General features: G+C 35.1%; 4 protein-coding genes across 10 annotated transcripts; 2 read left to right on the top strand and 2 right to left on the bottom strand.

Annotated features, from left to right (window-relative positions):
- Positions 1 to 1,497: 1,497 nt before the first annotated feature.
- LOC105163650 (protein GAST1) lies at positions 1,498 to 2,846 on the top strand. Its single transcript, XM_011082079.3, has 4 exons — positions 1,498 to 1,652; positions 2,085 to 2,141; positions 2,247 to 2,280; positions 2,443 to 2,846. Exons 1-4 carry the CDS (start codon positions 1,587 to 1,589, stop codon positions 2,622 to 2,624), a joined length of 339 nt encoding a protein of 112 aa, XP_011080381.1. The 5' UTR covers positions 1,498 to 1,586; the 3' UTR covers positions 2,625 to 2,846.
- Positions 2,847 to 3,777: 931 nt separating this feature from the next.
- On the bottom strand, positions 3,778 to 6,171 carry LOC105163651 (scarecrow-like protein 3). The gene is made up of 2 exons (XM_011082080.3): positions 5,717 to 6,171; positions 3,778 to 5,568 (listed from the first exon to the last, which is right to left on the bottom strand). Exon 2 carries the CDS (start codon positions 5,445 to 5,447, stop codon positions 4,035 to 4,037), a length of 1,413 nt encoding a protein of 470 aa, XP_011080382.1. The 5' UTR covers positions 5,448 to 5,568; positions 5,717 to 6,171; the 3' UTR covers positions 3,778 to 4,034.
- A 1,722-nt stretch (positions 6,172 to 7,893) lies between these two features.
- On the bottom strand, positions 7,894 to 14,298 carry LOC105163652 (indigoidine synthase A family protein). Of its 7 annotated transcripts, XR_016066182.1 has the most exons (15): positions 14,078 to 14,293; positions 13,761 to 13,854; positions 13,107 to 13,217; positions 12,249 to 12,331; positions 11,777 to 11,836; positions 11,622 to 11,682; positions 10,863 to 10,969; positions 10,692 to 10,769; positions 10,032 to 10,077; positions 9,826 to 9,946; positions 9,622 to 9,707; positions 9,338 to 9,421; positions 8,637 to 8,863; positions 8,209 to 8,272; positions 7,894 to 8,124 (listed from the first exon to the last, which is right to left on the bottom strand). XR_016066182.1 is itself a non-coding variant. In XM_020695156.2 (13 exons), exons 1-13 carry the CDS (start codon positions 14,138 to 14,140, stop codon positions 8,856 to 8,858), a joined length of 1,002 nt encoding a protein of 333 aa, XP_020550815.2. In that variant the 5' UTR covers positions 14,141 to 14,293; the 3' UTR covers positions 8,499 to 8,855. The 7 variants fall into 7 exon arrangements, 2 of the variants coding, with proteins under 2 accessions (XP_020550815.2, XP_020550818.2); XR_016066181.1 differs by having other exon boundaries at positions 7,894 to 8,272; XR_016066185.1 differs by lacking the exon at positions 13,761 to 13,854 and having other exon boundaries at positions 7,894 to 8,272.
- Positions 14,299 to 16,482: 2,184 nt separating this feature from the next.
- Positions 16,483 to 21,795, top strand: LOC105163653 (NAD(P)-binding Rossmann-fold superfamily protein). Its single transcript, XM_011082084.3, has 9 exons — positions 16,483 to 16,850; positions 18,954 to 19,066; positions 19,218 to 19,271; positions 19,390 to 19,474; positions 19,739 to 19,844; positions 20,314 to 20,400; positions 20,502 to 20,599; positions 20,962 to 21,071; positions 21,484 to 21,795. Exons 1-9 carry the CDS (start codon positions 16,505 to 16,507, stop codon positions 21,556 to 21,558), a joined length of 1,074 nt encoding a protein of 357 aa, XP_011080386.1. The 5' UTR covers positions 16,483 to 16,504; the 3' UTR covers positions 21,559 to 21,795.
- The last annotated feature ends 246 nt before the right edge of the window (positions 21,796 to 22,041 follow it).

The raw sequence follows: 22,041 nt of genomic DNA, 5'->3' as shown, positions 1-22,041 counted from the left end.
GAGCCCATGTATGGTTTTCTTCACCCTTGTGCACATTGATGGGTCTTCATATTGTAGAAGTTGATGCCGTTTGAAGTTGTATTCGGGTTGGAAGAAAGAAAATGGTGGAGGAACCCTAAGTTTTAATTTGTCCCTCTTTTTTGTCAAGCCTGGTATATATTTTTCCCAAATACACATTATGTGAGAAACATGTGCCACATTAACTGCAATTAAATGTATATCGTTAATTATTTGATGGTGGACTAAAATTAAGACATATCAGAAAATATAATCCTGAAATTAAAATTTTTATAATGAATATGACGAATATTGAATAGGGCCTAATACATAGGACCAAGAATGAGATTTCCCTACTATCACATATCATTCTTTCAAATTCTTTATGATAGCATTAACAAGATAATTTGATGTCATTAACAGTTTGGTCAAAAAGTATTAGTTTGACGTGTAATAAATTAATAATAAGTCAATTGGGATAAATATGAATTTTCATTCAAATATTTTACTAATATCGGTAAATTCAATGAATTTGACTAACGTATAGATTCATTTGTTGGATGAGAACAAAGTACCAACGTTAAGTGTATTAGATATAATTTTTCAAACAATAAAAAATTTTACGTGTAAGTACACCAAATCTCGATGAAGAATTATGTAATTATTCCAATAGCAACCAAAAAGAAAATAAATTAAATATTGTTCATACACGATGATATCAATATTTTTAATACCCAATAATAACATGCAGTAACTAAAAAAAAAAGGTATGAGCACTAAGCAAGTGGCTGAGAATTGATGAGAAGAAGCCCTACCCTCATCCCACAATCCACCATAGGTCTCAGCCTCAAATCATTTGATAAAAATAAGATAATGGGGGGGAAAAAAACATGGTTGTCCAAGTTGATAACCATCCATTTCTCCAAACTGTTCTTCTTATTCTTCAGTTTGTCTGTTGGGCATCTCATGCAACAATAGTGGGCATGTGAATGCACATGTTTGATGGGCTCTCCTATCACCCTCAATGTTTCTTATTGCACATGCCTCATAATAGTGCCCCAGGGCCAGGCCCCAAATTCCTGTCCCACATTTATTGCTCTTTGTTATCATTTTTACCCTTCCACAGAGATCACTGTATTTCGAATGATTTATGATAATAAATTTTTTTTTCAAACCACGTAAATCTTGTTTTTACACAATTGATTTCTATGCATGCATTTTTGTTGAGTTCATGGCCCACGATCTCATAATCAAGAAAGCATAGATGGAGCGAGTTAAAGATTTGGGACCGACTCTATAATATCAAGTTTTTACGTATCGTTAAAGTAAAATTCAAAATATGATTGAGTTAAAATAAAAATAGTTCAATGACTCCCAAAACAATGTTGTTAAGGAGGTCAGGGTAAGGGCAAGATGGTCATTTCACGGGGTCAAGGGTATCCACTTGAAGAATGGAAAGCAGCTAATAGTTGGGCATAGCCAGTTCTCTATAAATACCACTTGTATTCTTTCTTCATGTAACTTCAAACAACTGATCTCTGTCTTCTCCACCTCTCCTTCCCTCAAATTGTTGAACCTTTACACAAGAAATGGCTACCAAATTAGCTTTCCTCTTCTATCTACTCTTCGTTGCCACCATTCTGGCCCAAAAGCAGGTAAACCCACAAATGTTTATTCAAGTACATTTTTGTGTAAGCACATATAGAAACATCCTGAAGAATGTGACTAGAAGTGTCTCTACTGCACTTACATGAGAGAATTTTTACATCATAGTATATATCATTTTCGGACTTTGTGACAGAAACTACTGTTGAGATGGCTGGTTCAAGTGAAGGGATCTAGCCTTCTCGTAAGAGGGGTCCAGGGGATTGAACTTATTTAGGTCAATTTTGCATGCTAGATTATGGGGGTGAATTATGGTTTGTTTTGCATTTTGACATGATCGTAGGAACGGGTTCTTGTTCATCTTCCATAATATTCATTTCTCAATCTAGCTATAACAAAAATGGCAGGAGTAACGCCATAATAGAGTCGTTAGGCGATCACTCGCATTTTAAGATTTTGTGCTCTTGGATGTTTCCTTGCAGGCCTCCAGCGCTGCGGTACCAGCTTCTGATCAACTGCATCCCCAAGGCAGTCTCCAAGTAAAACCAAATACTGAAACTTCTCTTTAATGTACTTTTGAAGTATCAAGAAAACTGAGCCTTTCTTCATGACTAATTCTTCCTGGATTGATTCTTTCTCTGCAGTATGGCACGAGTGAGGGCAGCCTCCGGCCTCAAGGTGGGAGTTGGCGCGCGTACTAATTTTATGCACAATTCTTGACAGTAAAAGCAATGCCAAAAATCAAAACACCAAATTTCAAGAAAACAAAATGTCTATATACGTGTTGCGGTATGTTATGCTTTAATGGCCCTTTGATTTGATTTATTTTTGTGTATGCAGATTGTCCATCAAAATGCACTTACAGATGCTCAAAAACCTCATTCAAGAAGCCGTGCATGCTCTTCTGCCAGAAATGCTGTGCCAAGTGTTTGTGTGTGCCCCCTGGCACTTACGGCAACAAGCAAGTCTGCCCTTGCTACAACAACTGGAAGACCAAGAGGGGTGGCCCTAAATGCCCATGAAACAATCCATCTCTGAGAGATCGACCCATCAGCCCTAGCCAGAGTTTTCGACAATTTATGTTGTCGATTCTCCACCACCAGTTCATTACCTGTTTTCACTTGATCTATGCATGTACTGTTGCCCTGTGTTGAGCATTAATGTCTTAAGAGGGGCTTTAAATAGCTAACTATGAGAATATGTGTGCCCACAAGCTGGAGACACCTTAATCGTTTGATTGTGTACTTATCGCTGGTTCTCTACTTATTTAGTGACAAACCATGTCACTTGTTCGTTCTCATGTTACATGCTGTGCAAAATCAAGAATGGTGCAACATCGTTATCTTCTATGGAATCAGTGCTTGCTCAGGAAGTCTTGGGATAAGCATTCCAAGACTCAACCATCAACCCCCACTTCGACACCCCACCGTTAGCACCTTGATGCTTAAAGGTGCAGGTGCTACCCCAGTTGGCCTACCGAAACTACAAAACCAGAACGTCAAACTACTACAGTCCTAACTCCCGTTTAGTCCTACAATTGAGGAGTCCAAACTTTTACTTTGAGTGCAAAGAAGCAACAACAATTCTATTATTTCTCAAAATCCAAATCAGAGAGAACAAATTCAGAGGCCAGACGTAGGAATCTTATCAAATATTTCCTGATCTGTGAGTGCAAAATGGATTACAATATGAGCTACTTTGTTCCCAATCCTGTGGAACTAATTTAACAGAGTGTGTACAAAAGCTCTGCATTAGATACATATTCACGAGGTGAGACTGTTGTCCTATGATCTTTCTGAGAAATAATCCACAGAAAGACCAACAGAGACTGTCAAGTGTCAAGCTAAATGCTTAAGCACAACATGCCAGTTCAACTGATCAAGAATTCCCAACCATCAAAATAGATAGCAGCAAGACATTTCCATCAAAGGGATGGAGCAAAAAAGGTCAATTCTAAGTTACAAAAACATGACGCGAAATTGCAGATCCATAATGATGATTGAAATAAATGAGGGCTTCATATTTTCCCTTTAACAATGCAAAGATTATGTGAAAAGTGATCTGTTTCTTGAACAATTTACTATGTGGGATGTTAAAAATTCATGATATACTCAGAATTAAAGAAAGAAGAAACTGTGCGGTATGGAAGGTTTAATTTGTAGAGGAGAGAGTAGCTTCTTATGGTGTCTTGGTCTGAAAGAAGCTGAAATTTAAATACAGAGGATATGGAGATTTTCAAACACAAACCATTGAGTTGAACTTCTATCTACAGAAGCTGAAGTCAGTAAAAACTAAAAACAGGTCTAGAAAAGAGCAGAGAGATCAAACAGTTGATCACTGAAAATCCTACATCTAACAGGATCAAGTTGTTCCTCTACAGATAACAACAAAGAAGAAAAAAAGCATGAAAATACTGTGAATCAACCAAGATTTCACCTCCTAAATCTCCATGCCGAAACTGAGAAAAGGGGTCGATCTTGCCAGCAAATCACAACGCACCCATTCTCTTCTTTGATCTTATAACCATCACAGTTGAAGCTTTGCAACAACCTCTTTGCTTGCAACATAGCGTAATAGCTCAGCGGAACATTTCCAAAACCAGCCAGGTCAAATCGTTGGTTCCACTTTTCAAGCTTCTCATGTCTTTGTTTCCTCTCGGCTCCCTCACATGCTATGATATTCTTAATCTCCTCGCCTAAAAGCGACTTCTCCATCTTCAGTCTCTCCAAAGATGCTCTTGGCAGAGCAGATTCCAAACAATCAAATAATGCAGCATAAAAGTACAATGACTCTGACAGCCTTTCCATCAAGCTCTTCCCATTGTGATCTGAGTCTTGCTCCATCACCACCATAACCTTAGGAGACAAAGCCCATAAAGTACTAAGAAAAGTATCAATATATGGAGAGGACGTCGGAGATAGTGGTGATGAAGAGGCCGAGTCATTCCTCGGGCTATAACCACTAATCATATCCTTCTCCAGCAAGTCCCCTAACGTATTCTGGTTCATTTGTGCAACCCTTTGCAAGTGAATACCAATAGCATTTATCGGCGTTGACGGTGACCTGTTTCTAACATCATTATTAGAAGCTAACAGGGAATGCAATTGCATAATTGAACTAATTGCTAGAGCCTCCCCTGTTTTGACGCGCAACTTTTCAATGTCGAGATTCTCTAATTTGCTTACAACAGGGTTGAACTGAAATGGCAAATCCAACCTTTCAGCCTCTTCGATCAATATATGAGCCATCTGTTCCAACACCTCCTTTTGCTGAGAAATCCCTGTAATCCTCAAATGAGGGGGACCTTCGGGCCGAGCGCTCAGGTCTCGAATGAGCGCACACCATTGTGCCGGTTCAGTCGCATTTAAGTCAATGACATGAACCATCTTCTCTCCTTCCATTGCTTCAATAATCGCTTGGTTACTGATCACAAAAGCCACCTTCATAAATGGCAAAAACTCAAAAAACATTTTCTTCACAAGGATTTCCTCAGCAACAACGGAAATTCTGGTGGAGCGAAATGCCTTATAAACACCAGGCCAGGTTCTAAGAATCCTATCAGCTAGAGCCTCCGAAAAATACGAAGCAATGCGCTGCATGGTATCGCCATCGGGCGATGCAAGATGTGAAATTTGATCAAGGGCTATGTTTGCATTTTCTAGGCTACCGGATGCTACATGATTAGCACAAGTGACTAACAGATGAATTAAATATAAACCCCTCTCTTCAGGTTTCAGCTCCTTGAGCAATGGATATGGAGACGTCAAACCAGGTGATAAAGACATCATAGGAAACATTTGGAGGGGCGATGAAGTTACAGACGATGATCCATCTTCTTGAAACATTTGTGCAATCAAACAATTTCTTGAAATGGACAGCAAAAACTGAAAAAAAAAAAAAAAAAGGGCACCTTTCCTGGGAAGCAAATGACAGATTCAAATTATCATCGAACAAATGAATTTTTTCCTGCAAAGAAACCCAAAACACGCATACAAAAACCAGTCAGTCAAGAATCACACCCAAATCAATACAGAAACTAACTAAAGCAAGAAAAAGGGCAACGCAGAACAGAAAAATTGGACAAAACAAGTGAAAATTTCAAGAACTCACTAACCCGGCCAAGATTTCTGAATTCCTTGCTGGGCTTTTCGATTCACCAAAAACCTACAAAACCCCGCATGCAAATTCCCACAACGAGCCCAGAACGCTCAATCTTTTCTCTCAAAAAATCTTGTCAACAAAATAAACAGATGGAGAGAGTACATAGTTCGGTTGCATTTAAGGAAGAGAGAGTTAAAAGATTAGTCAGTTTTGGAGGCATTTGTTACATGGCAACGTTGTGGAGTAAGCGTGAGAGGAGATTTTGTCGTGAAGGGTTTGGTTTTGGTGTCCTTTTGTCTGTTGAAGGAACATGGAATTTGTGAGAAGAAGTGCCCATTTCTACCCTTTTTTTCTGTTTTCTTGTCTTGAAATTTGTTTTCATTCTTTGTCTAGGATATCACTTGTCACTTTCTCCTCAATAGGGGGAAGGAAATAGGAGGAGTGACAGCCACAGGGCCTAGGTTTTCCAGGCAGAATTACTTGGGGATTGCAAATTCCTATGATTTTAACTCATATTGAGTTGTTAAAAGTGTTTTGGTTAGGGGATTAAGGAAGTATTTGTAATAGGGATACTTATACCGTTTATTTTTTAAAATTTTAGTATAATTATACATAAATTTTTCATAATTTGAAAAATTACATTTTGTACTTTTAGGTTTGTTTCCGTTTAATAAATAATTTTTTTATTAATAAAAATTCATTAAATTTGCTAATATTAGCCAAAAAAATTAAAAAATTCATGTTTACCCCAATTAAATTATTATTAACTTATTGCAAGTCAAATAAATATTTTTCTAACTAAACTACCCTTGTAAGGATAAAGATGCATAAGGATAATTTAATCGCAAAAGAATTTGTTAAATTGCAATAAGTCAGTAATAAAGGAGTAAATATTAATCTTCTTCAATTTTCTGTCAATATCAATAAATTTGGTGAATTTGACCAATGGATGAATCTATTTTTTAGATGGGAATAAACTTCAAAAATACTAGATATAATTTTTCAAATTATAAAATTTGCATGTAACTAAACCAATTCTTATAAAAGGACGGTGTAAGTATCACTTATAATAATTTACGAAAAATATTTTTCAGTTTTTTATTAGAGAGAAGGTTAATTTCACAATATTTTTTTTTTCTTTCAAATACTTCTATTTTTGGTTTTATTACCAATTCTAACTTTTTTCTAATACTTTTGTGGACACTCCTAAGCCAAAGTGATTTTCACATTACTTTCTTATATAAGGGGTGGAAGAGAACATTGTTTTAGGTAAATGACATTCTTTTTCCCCTTTTCTTCTTTATAATTTGAAAGTTCAAATTTCAATTAAGGTTGTGAAATTGGATGTCCATATGATGAAATGTCTCATGTTTGGTAATAATTTTTGAACAAGTTACATTTTTATACGCGCATTTAAATACCTAAATTAAGATTATTTTTAGATTTTTACCTATAAATCCTATCCGACGTTAAATGGAAGTATTGTGTCAAATGTTTTATGGATTTTTCAAATACCGACAAACTCTGCTTTCTGAAGTACATTTTGTAAATACATTTTAGGGCTAATTATATTTAGAATTTTTTAAAAATATAAAATTATATTATTTTTTTCTAAAAAAAATCAAAATTATACTTATGCCACCTCTGAGAATTCTCCGTTCATAATTCACCCACTTCCATTAGGTTTAGACGACAAATGCTGACATCAGGTAAAAAAGTTTTAATTCTACACCAATTCAATATTCCTCTAAAAGTACTTTTATATTTGTAAAGAGGTAAATATAATATACATAAGTTAAAAGGGTGTAATTATAATACAATATTGTCCACGAATTATAGCCATTGAAAATAAAATTACCATTGATGAATAAAAAAATTAGTCATCTTTTGGTGTTTTTCTACTAGGTGAAATACCTACGTTGATGTAATTTTATTTGCTAACATCAACATTTCCCATCTAAATACTAACAAAATGAATCAATTATAAACCAAGAAATTTCAGAAGGGGTGTCAGTTTAATTTGGATTTTTCTTGGGGTAGATCAGTAATTATACATTTCTGGAGGGGTTCAAATTGTAATTAATCTCAAATGTTAAATATACATATGATAAATCACTTTCAATAAGCCTTGGGTTAAAAACTATATTTACCTTATAACTTTAAGACTTTAAAGTAACTTTTAGCATAAAGTTGCATCAGAATGCAGCCCACTACTACAATTCTTGTTTTGTAATTGCATTGGTAGGATCATCAAGAAATTCACCCTCTTTCTCTCCATGTAGAAAATGACCCATATGTCTTTCTTTAGAATTTGGAACTACTTTTGTGTTGTATGCTTGTCATGACATAAGATGGATGGGGAATCAAGGGCTGCCTAAAGTCTTTAATATTCTCCAACTTTCACTACCATCCAAACATGCCCTAACAAAGCCAAACAATGTGCCATCAGTTTTTGTTCCCTAGTGATGTTTAGTTGTGGGAATTGCAAGAAATTCTCCCACATACTTCCACACACTGCTTTTGTTCTCTTCTGCAGAGCCAAAGACCTTCAAATTGGTATTATCTTCTCCTTTGAAGAAAAAGAGGAGGGAGTTAAAGAACCAGCCAAAAATATACATCAAAATTCTAAGATTTTATAATAATATCAAAATCCTGGTAAACTCTTTCTCACCTACTTTTGTCTAAATAGAAAATGCAAGAAAAGCAGGTTCATAAAGACTGATGATTTCATGCCACCCATGTGGATAGTACTAAGGTTAGAACACTATGATGTCATAGAGTAAAATAACAACAGATGAACTCAGGAAAAAAAGCAATAAATTCATTTATCCTTTCAAGTGGAAGAAAAACGTACAGACTATGAAATGAAGGCTTTTTGAAGAAATATGACTATTTTTCTTAAATTGAGAAATGTAAAAGATTCTGGAACTTACAAGTGATTTAGGGGTGGCTTTTACATTAGTGTTGGTGGTAAAGAAAGGAGGTTTATTACGGTCAATCAATGCACAGAGTCCTGGTGTGACCAAACCCAGAAACGAAATTGGGAAGCGTTGAGAATCTAGAAAGTTTCATGTCCAGATCTACCATGCTTTGCAAGTGTTCCTATATAGTTGTTGGCTTCTCAAAACATGGCTGCTAACCCTTTTTCTCCATTAGGTACCTGCAAGAGAAAAAATAAATGTTCATCGGAGCTTCACCTTAGTTATACTGTTCATTGATCCTAGCATTTAACTACTAATAAAACATTAGTGAAACAAATACCATATGGATATTCAATTCTTTCGAAGTTACAACCCACCTTGAACTGACAAATTCCCTTCTATAAAATGGTATTGAATGCAACAATTATTTTGGTCAATAATGATAGATATTTCGTAACAATTCATACACACTACAAAACATGAATGAAGTAGATGAAGCAGCATCAGCAAAATGCAAATTTTATACCCCGAGGTAGGATGGTAAAGGAAATTTCTAGTTGAGGGAATATATAAGAATTTAAAGCCAATTAATCCCACGAGAAAAGTTGTTCGGCCTGCATGCTCAGTAATAACAGAGTTAGTCCGGTTCATGTTGTACTGTTCCTAGGGTACATATAAACAACAAAGTTGCTGAAGAAACTACAAAAACTCACCTTTACAACTATGATCTCGTAGCTGACAGAGGGAGACTGCAATCTGAGCACCTAAGCGCGCATTATTTTTCACGAGAGCAATGTCTAATCCTCCATTAAGGAAATTCAGATGATGAATGAGACTGAGCAGTTAAAGATAGCAGTGATCATAAATAGGAATATGCATAAAGATTTACGAACTCATGCATAAAAGAAGTGAATTAGATATAAAGGGTAATATCCTTTGGCCTTTATTTATTAGTATTACTTGGTTAAGAGATGTTGAAGCATTTTTTAAAGAATACTTGAAGCAAGAGAGGTCCCTCCAGTTAGCTCGCTCACTCTAGCAAGTAAGAAAGGAGTTTCAGCACTGCCAGTCACATTCTGCTCCCTGTGTCACATATCCAATCCATTATTAATTTGTTGGAATATGACTGCATAATAAACTAGAAATAACTGAACTACTGATATAATCTTTCACAAGAAAAGATGAATATGGACAAACCTACCTAGCTTCCTTAAGAGCTTTCTGTATTGCTGACTCAATTATGTTTCCTGAAGCAGAATGTTCTCTTGGAATAGGGAGTGCTATCAGAATTCCAGTCGTCAGCCCAAGATTAATGCTTGAATCTGTGATGTTCCGGAAGATTAAGTCAGCAGAGCAACACAATAAAAGGATAGAACAAGATGACATATGTCACATAACAAGCTGTACCTATTAGTCGAGCACAATCCTCAGGTGAGTCAACACGAGAAGGTGCCTATGGGTTTATAAGAAAATGAGCAGAAAAAACAAAAATAAGTTAACAACATTGGAAATCAACAATACCTGTAAGAATAGATGATAATGAAAACTGATCAGAAAAATTATACTTATATCAGAAGCAGCACTTAGGTTTCCATAACTTATCAAGAGAGCTGTACAACGGTTTATAATATCTCATGAAACTACTTAAAAACAAGTTCTTAGAGGCTCACTGTTTTTAATATTATCATGTTCCTTCCATTTCATTTTTGAATTTTTAAATATCTATATGAGATACTTCACAAAAGTTCTTACGATGTGACATGTGATGAGTTGCAAATAAAGAAGGGGGGTGGATTTTTAGTCACCAGGCAATGACAATATGAAATCCAATATCTTTTCAAGCCAAATTCAGCTACAAAACTTCTCAATTTGTTTTATAGCTTTAGAAGGTTATAGAAGATAAAATAGCTTGTTGCTCATGCCGTATTATCATGTACAATCTTCATGAATCATGAAACTCTTAGTTCTAAGGGCTTGGAATAGTATATGCGGGTAAAGCTATAGGCAATAATCATGACAATGACCATTTTATAGTGTATCATCAATGTAAAGCATGAAACAGATTACCGTGCAGCCGCTCTTTTCAGTGAAAAAAGCAGGGAACTCATTTGACTGATATGCTGCAACACAAACTCCTTGTGTTTCCTGTATATCCAATTAAAGAAGAATTTTATTTTTGAAACTTAAACAAGCCTAAATGTACTTCTGCTGTTATATTGTAAGGTAAAGAGTGGTTACCAAATACTCCAGTGTTCTTGGAATATCTAATATCGATTTCACCCCTGCAGAAACTACAGCTACAGGTGTCCTTCCCAGCTCCGTGAGATCAGAAGAAATATCTAAAGCTGTGAAAAGAATTGTGATGATAAAAACACGAACCACTCAAAATTTATTTGTGTTTATGCTAACTTTGATTAATCGCATATGATGAAAATGCTCTCGGAACCAAACCGAAAGTCATTTTTTATCAGCCAGTTATAACATAGTAAAATCAGGAAGATCCCTCACTCCACTCAACAGTCAAGTCTCCAGGACTTTCAGCAAACAACTAAAGCACACGGTCAGCCTTGCCTAGAAAAAAAGATACATCACCTTAATAACAAGAAAAGTCCAGGATCTGCATTCTTAAACTTGGAGAGAACATAGTGCAGCGAATTTTATAGAACAATTTAACCTCCGTTACCCAGTAACTGTAGGATAACCATGTTCCCTCCAAGTACTTATCTCCAGCACCCTAGCATTCAACGGAAGGGATTACAAGCTCAAATTCAGTTTAGTGAAATTTAATTCTGACGTCTATGTTAATTCTTTCCTTGCTTCAATTCATAAACCACTCCATTACTTGGAATCTTGATCAAGAAAGAATCGGTTAAAATTGAAAATGCGGAGTCATCTAAGTAGAATGCATGTTTATTTGACATCTTCAAAGTAATGTTTATACCACCAAAGCATTCAACTTAATCTGCCATTAGACAAAGTAACACACATTGAACGTACTACTCTCTCCATGTCTATGCACTCCACCGATACCCCCAGTGACGAATATTGCAATGCCAACCTGCAGAAAATTGACGTTCCAAGGGTCAGCAAAAATACAATTTGCTCGAAAGGTGAATCTGGAAAAAGGAAAGGAACATAAAAAGGATGGTTACCTTTGCAGCAAAAAACATTGTTGCAGAAACAGTAGTTGCACCATTTCCTCCAGTAGCTACCTGGAAAAGTTGCTTATATTCAAGTTTAAAATCCTAGCTTGTGTGGGGAACATAATATCTGAGTCCAACAAATGCAACAAATATTAAATTTTAGATAATGAAAACCAAAAAAAATTGCAAAGAAATTTTTTTCTGATATCAGATGGTTGGTATCCCCATTACTAGATGTTAAACATCTAATCTATGTAGGTACGTGTTTTCATGAAAAAATTTGGAAAAATATCATTTCCGAAGGCATAAATTTTCATGTGAAGCATTCTTTGGATATTCCATCCTGAATCCCACATTATTAACAATGACGATAGTTCCTGTGCAGCTACAGTTGAGCCAAGATTTTAACACATCAAATATCATAACTTAAACTATGAAAGGCCACACACAAGTAAGTGCAAACTAGCATTAAAATACTCACAACATGTGCAATGTCCCTTCGAGCTGTCTTTCGAGCTTTTCTTCCTAGGATAGCCAGCCTCTCAAGTTCTTCCACGGATAAACCTTAAAATTAAATGGTACACATCAGATATTTCCTGTCATTTCTTTTTTCCCTCTTATTCACTCTGGAAGCAATTGAAAATAACAGCAAAGAGACTAGAAAGAAGAAACACTAAGAGACCATACAATTTAAATATTTGTGAAAGGATGCAAGAATCTACTGCCACAATCCCTAAGGAGAAATAGTCAAAGAAGAGGTAAACTGCTCTATTCCCCAACCTTCATAGCAAAATGTCATCTTATCAGCCAATAAGATCATTGTGCAAAATACCAAATCACAAGTTTCATTTCCTAATGTTACAAGAATAAACATTCAAGTTGAAACAAGCAAACTGTCAAAAGTTTCTTACGATCAATACAGATACAATGTATTTTTAGATAACATGAACATGACGCAAAATGCATAAGAACAGAGGAGGAGAAGCGAGGTTTAGATGGTTAATTCACCATGTATTACCATCTGTAGGATCTCATACTTATGTTAAGAATTTGACAAATTTGGTCAATCTGCACCATTAATATGTCAACTGATATGCACTTCAAACAAGGAACACGTAGTTCTAGCAAATTTTTTTTTCAAAATAAATCCATGCCTAAGTAATACCTTATCTCTTTCTTATGTTCTATATATCTTAGAAAAGAGACTAGACTTTGATTCAGTAATTTCATTTCAATGGATTTCCAAGACTATCTCATGACAAACGCCTATTCTCTGAATATTAATAAAACACAGAACTTTGGAAAACTAAGGCAACTCAAAAAAGTTTGGAATAAACACCTACGCAAGGCATGCCATCCAAAATAGCAATAGTCGCAGGAATTGCTCCATTCTGCCTTACGATTGCCTCCACCTCTTTGGCTGTCTCCAAATTCTGTGGATATGGCATTCCTAAGCACATGATGGATGAAAAAGGGTTAGAATAGCAGTCATCGATTAATCACAGGAACCATGAAGTCTCATACCATACAAGAGAAATGTGCATGTAAAGACTAGAAACCTAGAAACCATCATATCCTGAACAAAATCGAAATACAACTATCAATATCATGCACTTTGTGAATATGGATTTTCAGTTTTACGCTAAATGAAGCAGGAATTCTGAAGCATGTAAGTCCTTCAACAGGGAAAAATAAAATCCCCACTTATCCTTCCGAACTGAAAATATACAAAATGGAAACCTGTATTTAATGTTGTCTAAACGCAAGGCGTCTTTGCTTCCTCGCAATCATTCTCCTTTCTATGCATTATGAATTTCCCCAATTCTATCTAAGACTTTTGCATATCAAAACACAATAATTAAATAAACAGGACATTTCCCTGAAAACTTTACAGGCCCCTGAAATCTTTCTGATTATATTATCATCCACCTTAGTGAAGCAAAATATTGGGAGGGCGGGGGGGATACATTCTATTCGCGAGGATGCATGATACCATGAGAAATAATGGTGGATTCAAGAGCAACCACGGCTTTCCCAAGTGCTAAAGCTTCTGCCACTTCCGAGGATATCTTAACTCCCCTTTCACCCTACGCAGACAACAATCCGACAACTAGTAATCAACGAAAAGTAAGCTTAAACAGAAATTACTGAGTCAAAAAATGAAGGCAAAGTACGGCAGGAAGCATTGCTCCTTCTTGAATTCGAACAAACATTATTAAAAACAGCAGATTTTCCGGTTTTACCTCATAAAACAACCAATCCAGAACCCAAAAAAAAAAAAAAAAAACGGGAACTGCAAAGAGATTGTACCTTGGAGTTGGGATTGAAGTGCTTTTGGAGGTTAGCTATTCTGGAGAGAGCTGAAGACGCCATTTTCTTCAATTTTTCCTTTCAGTAGCGAGTGGTTTTGCTTCTGCAGCCAGAGTACGCACCTCTGCAAATCTAAACTCGCTCTTTTAGCTTCACTCACCGTGGTTAAAACCGCGTTTTGTGAATTTGGAAAAACTTGATAAAGAGGATGTAAAAATATTCAATTACATATTAAAATCAATTCATTTTTAATATAAAAAACAAACTCAATACCTTTGCTATTTATTAACAAGATAATACATTACCACTCAAGGGCACATTCGGAAAACAAAAAAATTGCCTAGGTGGACCAACCCACTAGCTTGGGCTGATTAGTCTAAATATTGGTACTTGGGAACAGTCCAAGAGTAGTCCGTTCCAATTGAGCTTGGACCGAACCAACCCATAGTCTATAATTCGATATATAATTAACTTATAAAAAAATTAATTAAATAAAATTAAAAAATAAAATAAAAAAAGGTTGGTGTCGTGAATCACGACTTCATGTATTTTTGAAGAAAAAAATAATTTTTAATGTCGAGTTATGATTTTAAATCACGACTCGACATATTAATATTAATATATTTAAGTTAATTATATTAATATAATTTTTTATTTTTTAATAAAAAAATAAATAACTCCCATTTAGGGTGGGTTTTGAAGCCATAATCAGGTTTCATGTCCCCGATCATTATCGATTGGAGGACCTGACCCAAATCGGTTGGTTTTTTAATATTTTCAATATATTTTTTATATACTTATATAAATTAATTCAACATATTTTAAAAAGTATGTTTAAATTTTATTTATTTATATGTAATATATAAAAGTAGTTTATAATTTAAAATAATAATATAAAATAGTTATACAATTTTAATGTATATATAGGTAATGCATATTTTAAAAAATTTAATATTCAAAATTCTAAAACATGCGCAAACAAATTTATAAAAAAAATAAAGTAACTTTTCAATAATTAGTTTTTATTATTATAAAGTTATGATAATGTTATTTGTGCTAACATAAAATAAAAAGATAATTTTTTAGAAAAAAAATCTAGAGACTCCCCATGTGATAATAGGAATGTTTAAAAAATCATTTATGAAAATTAAAGTATCGAATATCCCCCTGTGATATAAAATAAAGTTTAACTCCCCTACAGAAATTAGACCACACGGGCTTTGACTGTGAATTTGCTATGAAAATACTTTTTTTTTGGATATTTTTGCCATTCTCTCACATCTAATATATATAATATTATATATATTTATTAATAATAAAAAATTATTTTATATAATAATATTTATTAATAATAAAATATTATTTTATTTAATAGTTATTTATATAAAATATAATTCTAATTATATTAACTAAAAATTATATATTAAAAAAAAGACAGACGTTGCCGCCGTTGCTTGCGCCCTCCTCACCCCTGAGCGACGGTCATCGCGCATCTTCAGCGAGGGTGACCGTGTTGCCCTTTACTTCTGGGTGGTCGGCATTACCCAGACGGGTGGTGGGGCAAGAGAAGGGGAGGGGGGGGGGGGGCTGAGGTGGAGGCGAAGCAGGTGGGGATTGGGGGGGTTGGGGTTATAATTATTATTTTGAAACTTTTTTATAAATTAATAATTATATATATTATAAATATATTTTAATAGTTATAAATTATATACATTATAAATTAAAATAATTATATACAATAGACATAGTTTGATCGGTTGACTAGAAGGGTATTTTAGTTATTGTTTCTTAAAAAAATAAGTTCAAGTTGACTAGGGGCGTGTGATTATTTATTCATAACATAAGGATGAATTTTGATATTAAAAAATTCATAAGGGGATTTTTGATATTTTGATATGTCACAGGGGGTCAAAATGAATTTAACCCCAATTTTTCACTCACAAAAAGCGATTTGTGACATCACTATACTAAATTTTAAATGCTAATTTTACTTTTAAATATTTGTTCCAATATAATTACTTATTTATTTCAAATGGTCCATACGATTTTTTGACCTCCAATATACTATCATATTTAATCATCTTCCACTTTTACTCTTGTATTAATTTTTATTTTTAAAATTTGTATTATGTCTATATAATTATATTGCTTGCAAGTACTATTTACAATGGATGGCTAAATTAAAAAAAAGAAAAATCAAATTTATCGATTCAAAATAAGGTTGAGTTTCGACAAACTCCATCCTATAAACCTGCTCTGTTGCCATCCCTAATATCAATTCAACACCCTTAGAATTGCAAATTAAGGTTTAGAGGGGAGGAAAAAGATATTTTTCTTGAAATTGGGGGTATGATTGATGATTTTATTTTATTTTATATTTATTTCCAAAATTAAGCGGTAACCACAAATATTCATATTTTTAGTTTTATGTTTTGTGCCCACACACTGTCCCTCTCTCTTCCTCCTCACAGTTCATTCATGGCGTCCAGGCTCTCACTCTCTCCCATCGCCGATCTTCCCCTTTCAAGTAAAGCTTTCACTCCACACTCTAGAACAGTCAATTTGTTCCCTCTTCTGCCCCTAAATTCTCCTCATCTCCGTTATTCCGTCAGAAGAGAAGTACCGCAACTACCATCTGCATCACGTCTAAATGCTGTGAGCGAACAAGTAGTTGAATCTGTTACATCAGACTCAACTCAAGATTCCCAGTCCGCAGATTCACCGCCTTCTTCGTCGAAGCTTGTTCTCGTTGTGGGTGGCACCGGCGGCGTTGGTAATTTTGTCTTTTTTATGTTTTTGAAATTTACTCACACTTTCTACTAATACGGTCTTGGAAAGTTAGGTGTGTGCACGTTATATGTTTGTTTATTTGCATTTCATTGTCTTCCTTTGGTGTTATAGTCTGATAATAGCCTGCTTTTGTGAATTTGGAATTGGGTTCTCGTAGTTTGAGTGAAATGAAGTAATTTGGTGATGCTTCTGCGGTACAAATATTAATTGTTTGCAAATTATGTTGTTTCGGATGATATAATGACTTTTCTAGTTTTGAAATTCTCTCAAGTTTCAGTACTTCCTTTTTCTTTGTATCTGCAACTTGTTGGTTCAGTAGTTAGTATGGCAAGTAATGAAGCGTTTAGGAGTTCTCTTTGCAACTTCATGTAAGATCTCAGAAATTAACAGGAAACTTCGTTTATGCTATATTCATGTTCTTGAAATTCAGTTTGATCCTGGAATAATTTTCATGTTTGATTTTCTTTTGAGGTCTCATTCATGTTATTAGAAAGGCAAAATTGCATTTTTCATCATATGGGATAGGAGGTGTTGTATATATAGCCTTCAGCTTTACAGGCTAAGCGTATTTAGTCGTACACTTTGAAAAATCATGCATTTCTAGTTTCTTTTAGTAACTCCACTAAAAAGCCAACGGTTGACGTTAGTTTTTATTTTTTTTTTAATTTTCTTTTATTTTGAACAAAATTGCACTTTTAGTTACATGTGATAAGGGGGTCTTCGTTTGTAATCCCAAGCTTTACACTCGCCATATTCAGTCTCAAAATAAAATAAAATAAAATAAAACTTATGCAATTTTTTTCCTCTTTCAAATATTCCGTTAAAAATTAACAAAAGAAACGTGTTTGGCACATGTTTATCAATTCAGTGCAATTGAGGGGAAAACATTCATGTGTCACATGAAATAGTTGGGAGCCAAATTTTTAAAAATAAAATCCTGTTAGTTTTTTAACGGAGTTACTGAAAAATGACTAAAAATGTATCATCTTTTGAATTGTAGGACTAAATATATTTAGCCTGTAAAGGTTGGGACTATATGTGCAACCCCTATTGTATGGGATTAAAAAAGCAATGTCGCCTATTGGGAAATTATAAATATATCACAAAAAATTAGTTTCAGAATGGAAAATGGGAATGTGCGTTCAAATTATGATTGTAGTGTGCTTCTAGCTTACAGTAACAAGTATCTTTTATGTGGAGTAGAGCTTTGAGTGTGTGTTGGGAATCTCTTTTATCATTTTACGAGAACATGTTGAGATGCTAAGTTTAGTTGCCCAAAACGTGGGAGCAGATTGGAATGGACCCGAGCTTTTGTTAGCGGGAGGAAGAGAAGATTTTTAATAAGAAAGGAGGGTAGCATGAGCAATTTGGGGCAAAAACTTGTTCCTTTTTCACCACATTTACACGAATTTGAAGGTTTCGAGTTCAACATGCCTACTCCATATGAAGTGTTTGCTTTTTAGTCAAGGAGTATTCCATCCTCTGAGCCTTGCTTTTTGGCTGCTTTCTTTGCTCTGTTTCCCTGCCAATTTTCTGCTCAATGTTCGGTGTGTGGCTCTTCGGAGCACAGACAACACCTTACATGTGCAAGAGAATGAATGAAGATTTTTCTCTTCAAATCAAGATGTTAAAATTGCAGAAGGACGCATTCTATTCATGGCGACATACTTTTCTACTTTTACCGGGACTATAAAAAAGTCTTCTCTGTGAAAGGATTTGCAACCTCCAAGTTGACGTTGATGTCACCGCTACCGGGAAAAGTGTAACTTTTTTCAAGTAGTCAATAGTATTATGCTAATATGCTCTTAGCTGTGAAGTTACAATCAGAAGATAAATTATTCTGTGTATCTTTGGATAGTAAAACTCATTACTCAGTGAACAGGTATGCGGGATGCACACGTACAATGAAGTCCTTTTCGATTCCCTTGGAAAAAGATTTTGCCTGCATAAAATCCTTCTGCAGATACACACACACAAAAAAAAAAAAAAAAGAAAAGAAAAGAAAAAGCATATACACTGATCTTTCTTGTCCTTTATTGAAAAGAGCATTTTTACTTGTCACTGCTAACCATTACTTGCTTTTTAGGGCAATTGGTTGTAGCATCACTGCTCAATCGGAATATTAAATCACGCCTCTTACTCCGGAACCCTGAGAAGGCTACTGCTCTTTTTGGTGAACAAGATGAGGAAAAGTTACAGGTTCCACTCATGTTGCCTCACTTGTAAACCTGTTGTCCAAATAGTGCTTATTGTTTTAGTAGCTAGCACAATTTTGGCATCCAAAAGTTTAATTCATCTTTTCTCATATTCAGGGTGTTCTTATTCTTAAAGCATCTTTCTGACTTGCTAGGTGGTGCAAGGTGACACCCGGAATCCACAGGATTTAGATCCTTCCATGTTTGAGGTTGGTGGATTGTTGTCACTTTAGCTTCTGGGTTGTTGTTTTTATGAGGAATTCAGGTGCTTCAAGGAGTTTGTACAACTTGGTGAAAAGTCATTAATATTAGGGTTGTTGTGTTTAGGGTGTTACGCATGTTATTTGCTGCACAGGTACAACTGCCTTCCCTTCAAGGAGATGGGATGGAGACAATACACCTGAAAGAGTAGGTTAGAGTTCTACTTCTAAAATGATATTTCAGAGCCTTGCGTTTTCTTCCTGCAACCTTAGATAAGCTGTATATATACTGTATGGGTTAGACCAGAAAAGCAAGTTGGTTATTGTTGTTGGTATTTCTGTGCGTCTTGCATCTTAAGAAGGCACATGCAAACACTCACTTCCAGTAGATATGGCTTTAATGTACGTAAGTCTATTCTACATACTATCATTACATTGCATTGCCTTCTCCTGATCATTGCATTTTAACTTTGTAGACTGGGAAGGTGTGAGAAACCTCGTGTCAGCATTGCCGGCATCATTGAAAAGAATTATTCTTGTTTCTTCAGTTGGAGTCACCAAGTTTAATGAAATCCCCTGGAGGTATGCCTTCTCTTTGGAAAATTTGCAAGGCAGTTGAAATATTCATTCCGAGTTGATCTAGGACGTTTGGATTGATGGTAAAGTTAACTGCTAGAACATCTTGACAAGATGCCAGTTGAACAGTAGCAGAGAAATTAGTAAAATCACACATGCTTTGTTACTTAACCTACCACTGCCAGATCAGATCATATTTTATGTTGCTTTTATGATATTTCAGATTTGAATGGTCATCGGTTTCACCACTTGCCTGAGTAGAAGTTGACACTGATATTACTTAATAATACTAACAGTGCTTTGATATTAGAAGAATTACTTTTTGTACTCTGCTAATGCATAATTGTATTTGCTTCTTATTCTTGAATGCACCTCCAAAATATGCTTAATTTCTTCAGCTTGGTCATTATTCATTTTTTAAATTTTGAGTGCTACTTTCACTTTTTCTAATTTGATCTTTCTTCTTATGCCCTAGCATCATGAACCTTTTTGGTGTTCTAAAATATAAGAAAATGGGGGAGGACTTTGTTCGTAATTCTGGCCTACCATTTACAATCATCAGGTCTGATATCCATTTCCGCTCCTAATGGACTTTCCTTTGAAAATTACTATGCCGTACCTTCTTAGACAGTTTTCACTTATAATTTGCTTTTCTTATGCCAGACCCGGTAGATTAACAGATGGACCCTATACATCTTATGATCTTAATACTCTCCTCCAGGCTACCGCTGGAGAACGCCGTGCTGTGCTTATAGGTCAAGGTACTTTAGATTTTATATTGTTATTGTCTGAGTTTCTCTTCCACACGGAGCTAACTGAAGAATCAGATTGCAAAGCAATTCAGGTAGCTTTTACGGCAAATCAGAAAACTATGCTGTCACTAATTCCATCAATGTCTCATGACTCATGCCAATGATGAATATTGGCATGCTATATTCTCTGTTGCAAGCAGTGAAGTACATTTCATGCATTTGACATCACATTCTTTGATTTTATTGTTTCTCTGTTCAGTTCTATACGTGTTCCAACATGCATGCTGTATGTTGTTTATCCCTGCTAGAGCAATAACTTATGATCAGAATGCTTCACTTCTTCACCAATCAATGTTGCATGTGGTTCGCAGGCGATAAACTTGTTGGAGAGGTTAGTAGGCTTGTGGTGGCAGAAGCATGCATACAGGCACTGGACATAGATTTCACCGAAGGCCAAATTTATGAAATCAACTCAGTCAAGGTAATTTTCTTAACATCATATACACCAAAACACTCGAAAGCCTGCTGATTTTCTGCAAGTTTTACATCTCTAAAATCATAACCCTGTCATTGCATGGACATTATTTCTTCCCAGAAAATAGTCACTTCCAACATGGGAAGCTTCACAGTAAAAATTCTGAACTCTTCGATTTGGAAACCTCTCTTTTCAATAGCCCATAGAACAATGCACTTTGATGTCCATGTTTCTGGTTTTTCTTGCATTTTCAGCTGACTACATCGTTTCCAAACAGTATGAATCATGCCACGTCATCAGTATCACCTATATTATTTTAACGTCACAAACTTTCTCAAATCCCATCCATATAACAAAAATCATATGATACAGCAAAAATTTTGATTTTTCCCAAAACCATAATTTGAAATTAATGCAGGGGGAAGGACCAGGAAGCGATCCGCAGAAATGGCAAGAACTATTCAGAGCTGCCCAGAAACCACTCCCTCTGTAATTTCACTCGATGGACATAATATATACTTACCTGACATAAAGTCAAAGGTTAGCTTCAAAGAATTAACAGTAAAGGGCTTGTACATATATATTTTATTACATTAAAACATAAAGAACATTATCTTTCTCTGTATTCTATCGGCTTGAATTGAATTTCCTTTTACAAGTTGAATACTTACCAGTGTGTATCTAGAACTTGTCAACTTTGCTACGCATTATTCTATTTATCTTTAAGGTCTATTGTTGTCAACTTTGATATGCTAATTCAAAACCTACTTTGGTATGGCATACTACATTCAATAAATTATGAAGTCACATTAAACGTTTGAATAGGTTATTCTGAATTGGAGGTTGAGATTTGCATTATTAAATATATGAAGTCGTGTTTCACACCATACTTTAATATCTCTCGGCACTGGTGAAGTAATTGCTGCGTTTATCAAGGTGAGATATTGTGATCGTCGGTGATATATGTGATCTGCCT

The sequence above is a fragment of the Sesamum indicum genome, linkage group LG6 (genome assembly GCF_026168435.1).
Source record: "Sesamum indicum cultivar Baizhima isolate 11 linkage group LG6, ASM2616843v1, whole genome shotgun sequence".
Lineage (NCBI taxonomy): Eukaryota > Viridiplantae > Streptophyta > Magnoliopsida > Lamiales > Pedaliaceae > Sesamum > Sesamum indicum.
This window is presented reverse-complemented; position numbering and strand designations above follow the sequence as displayed.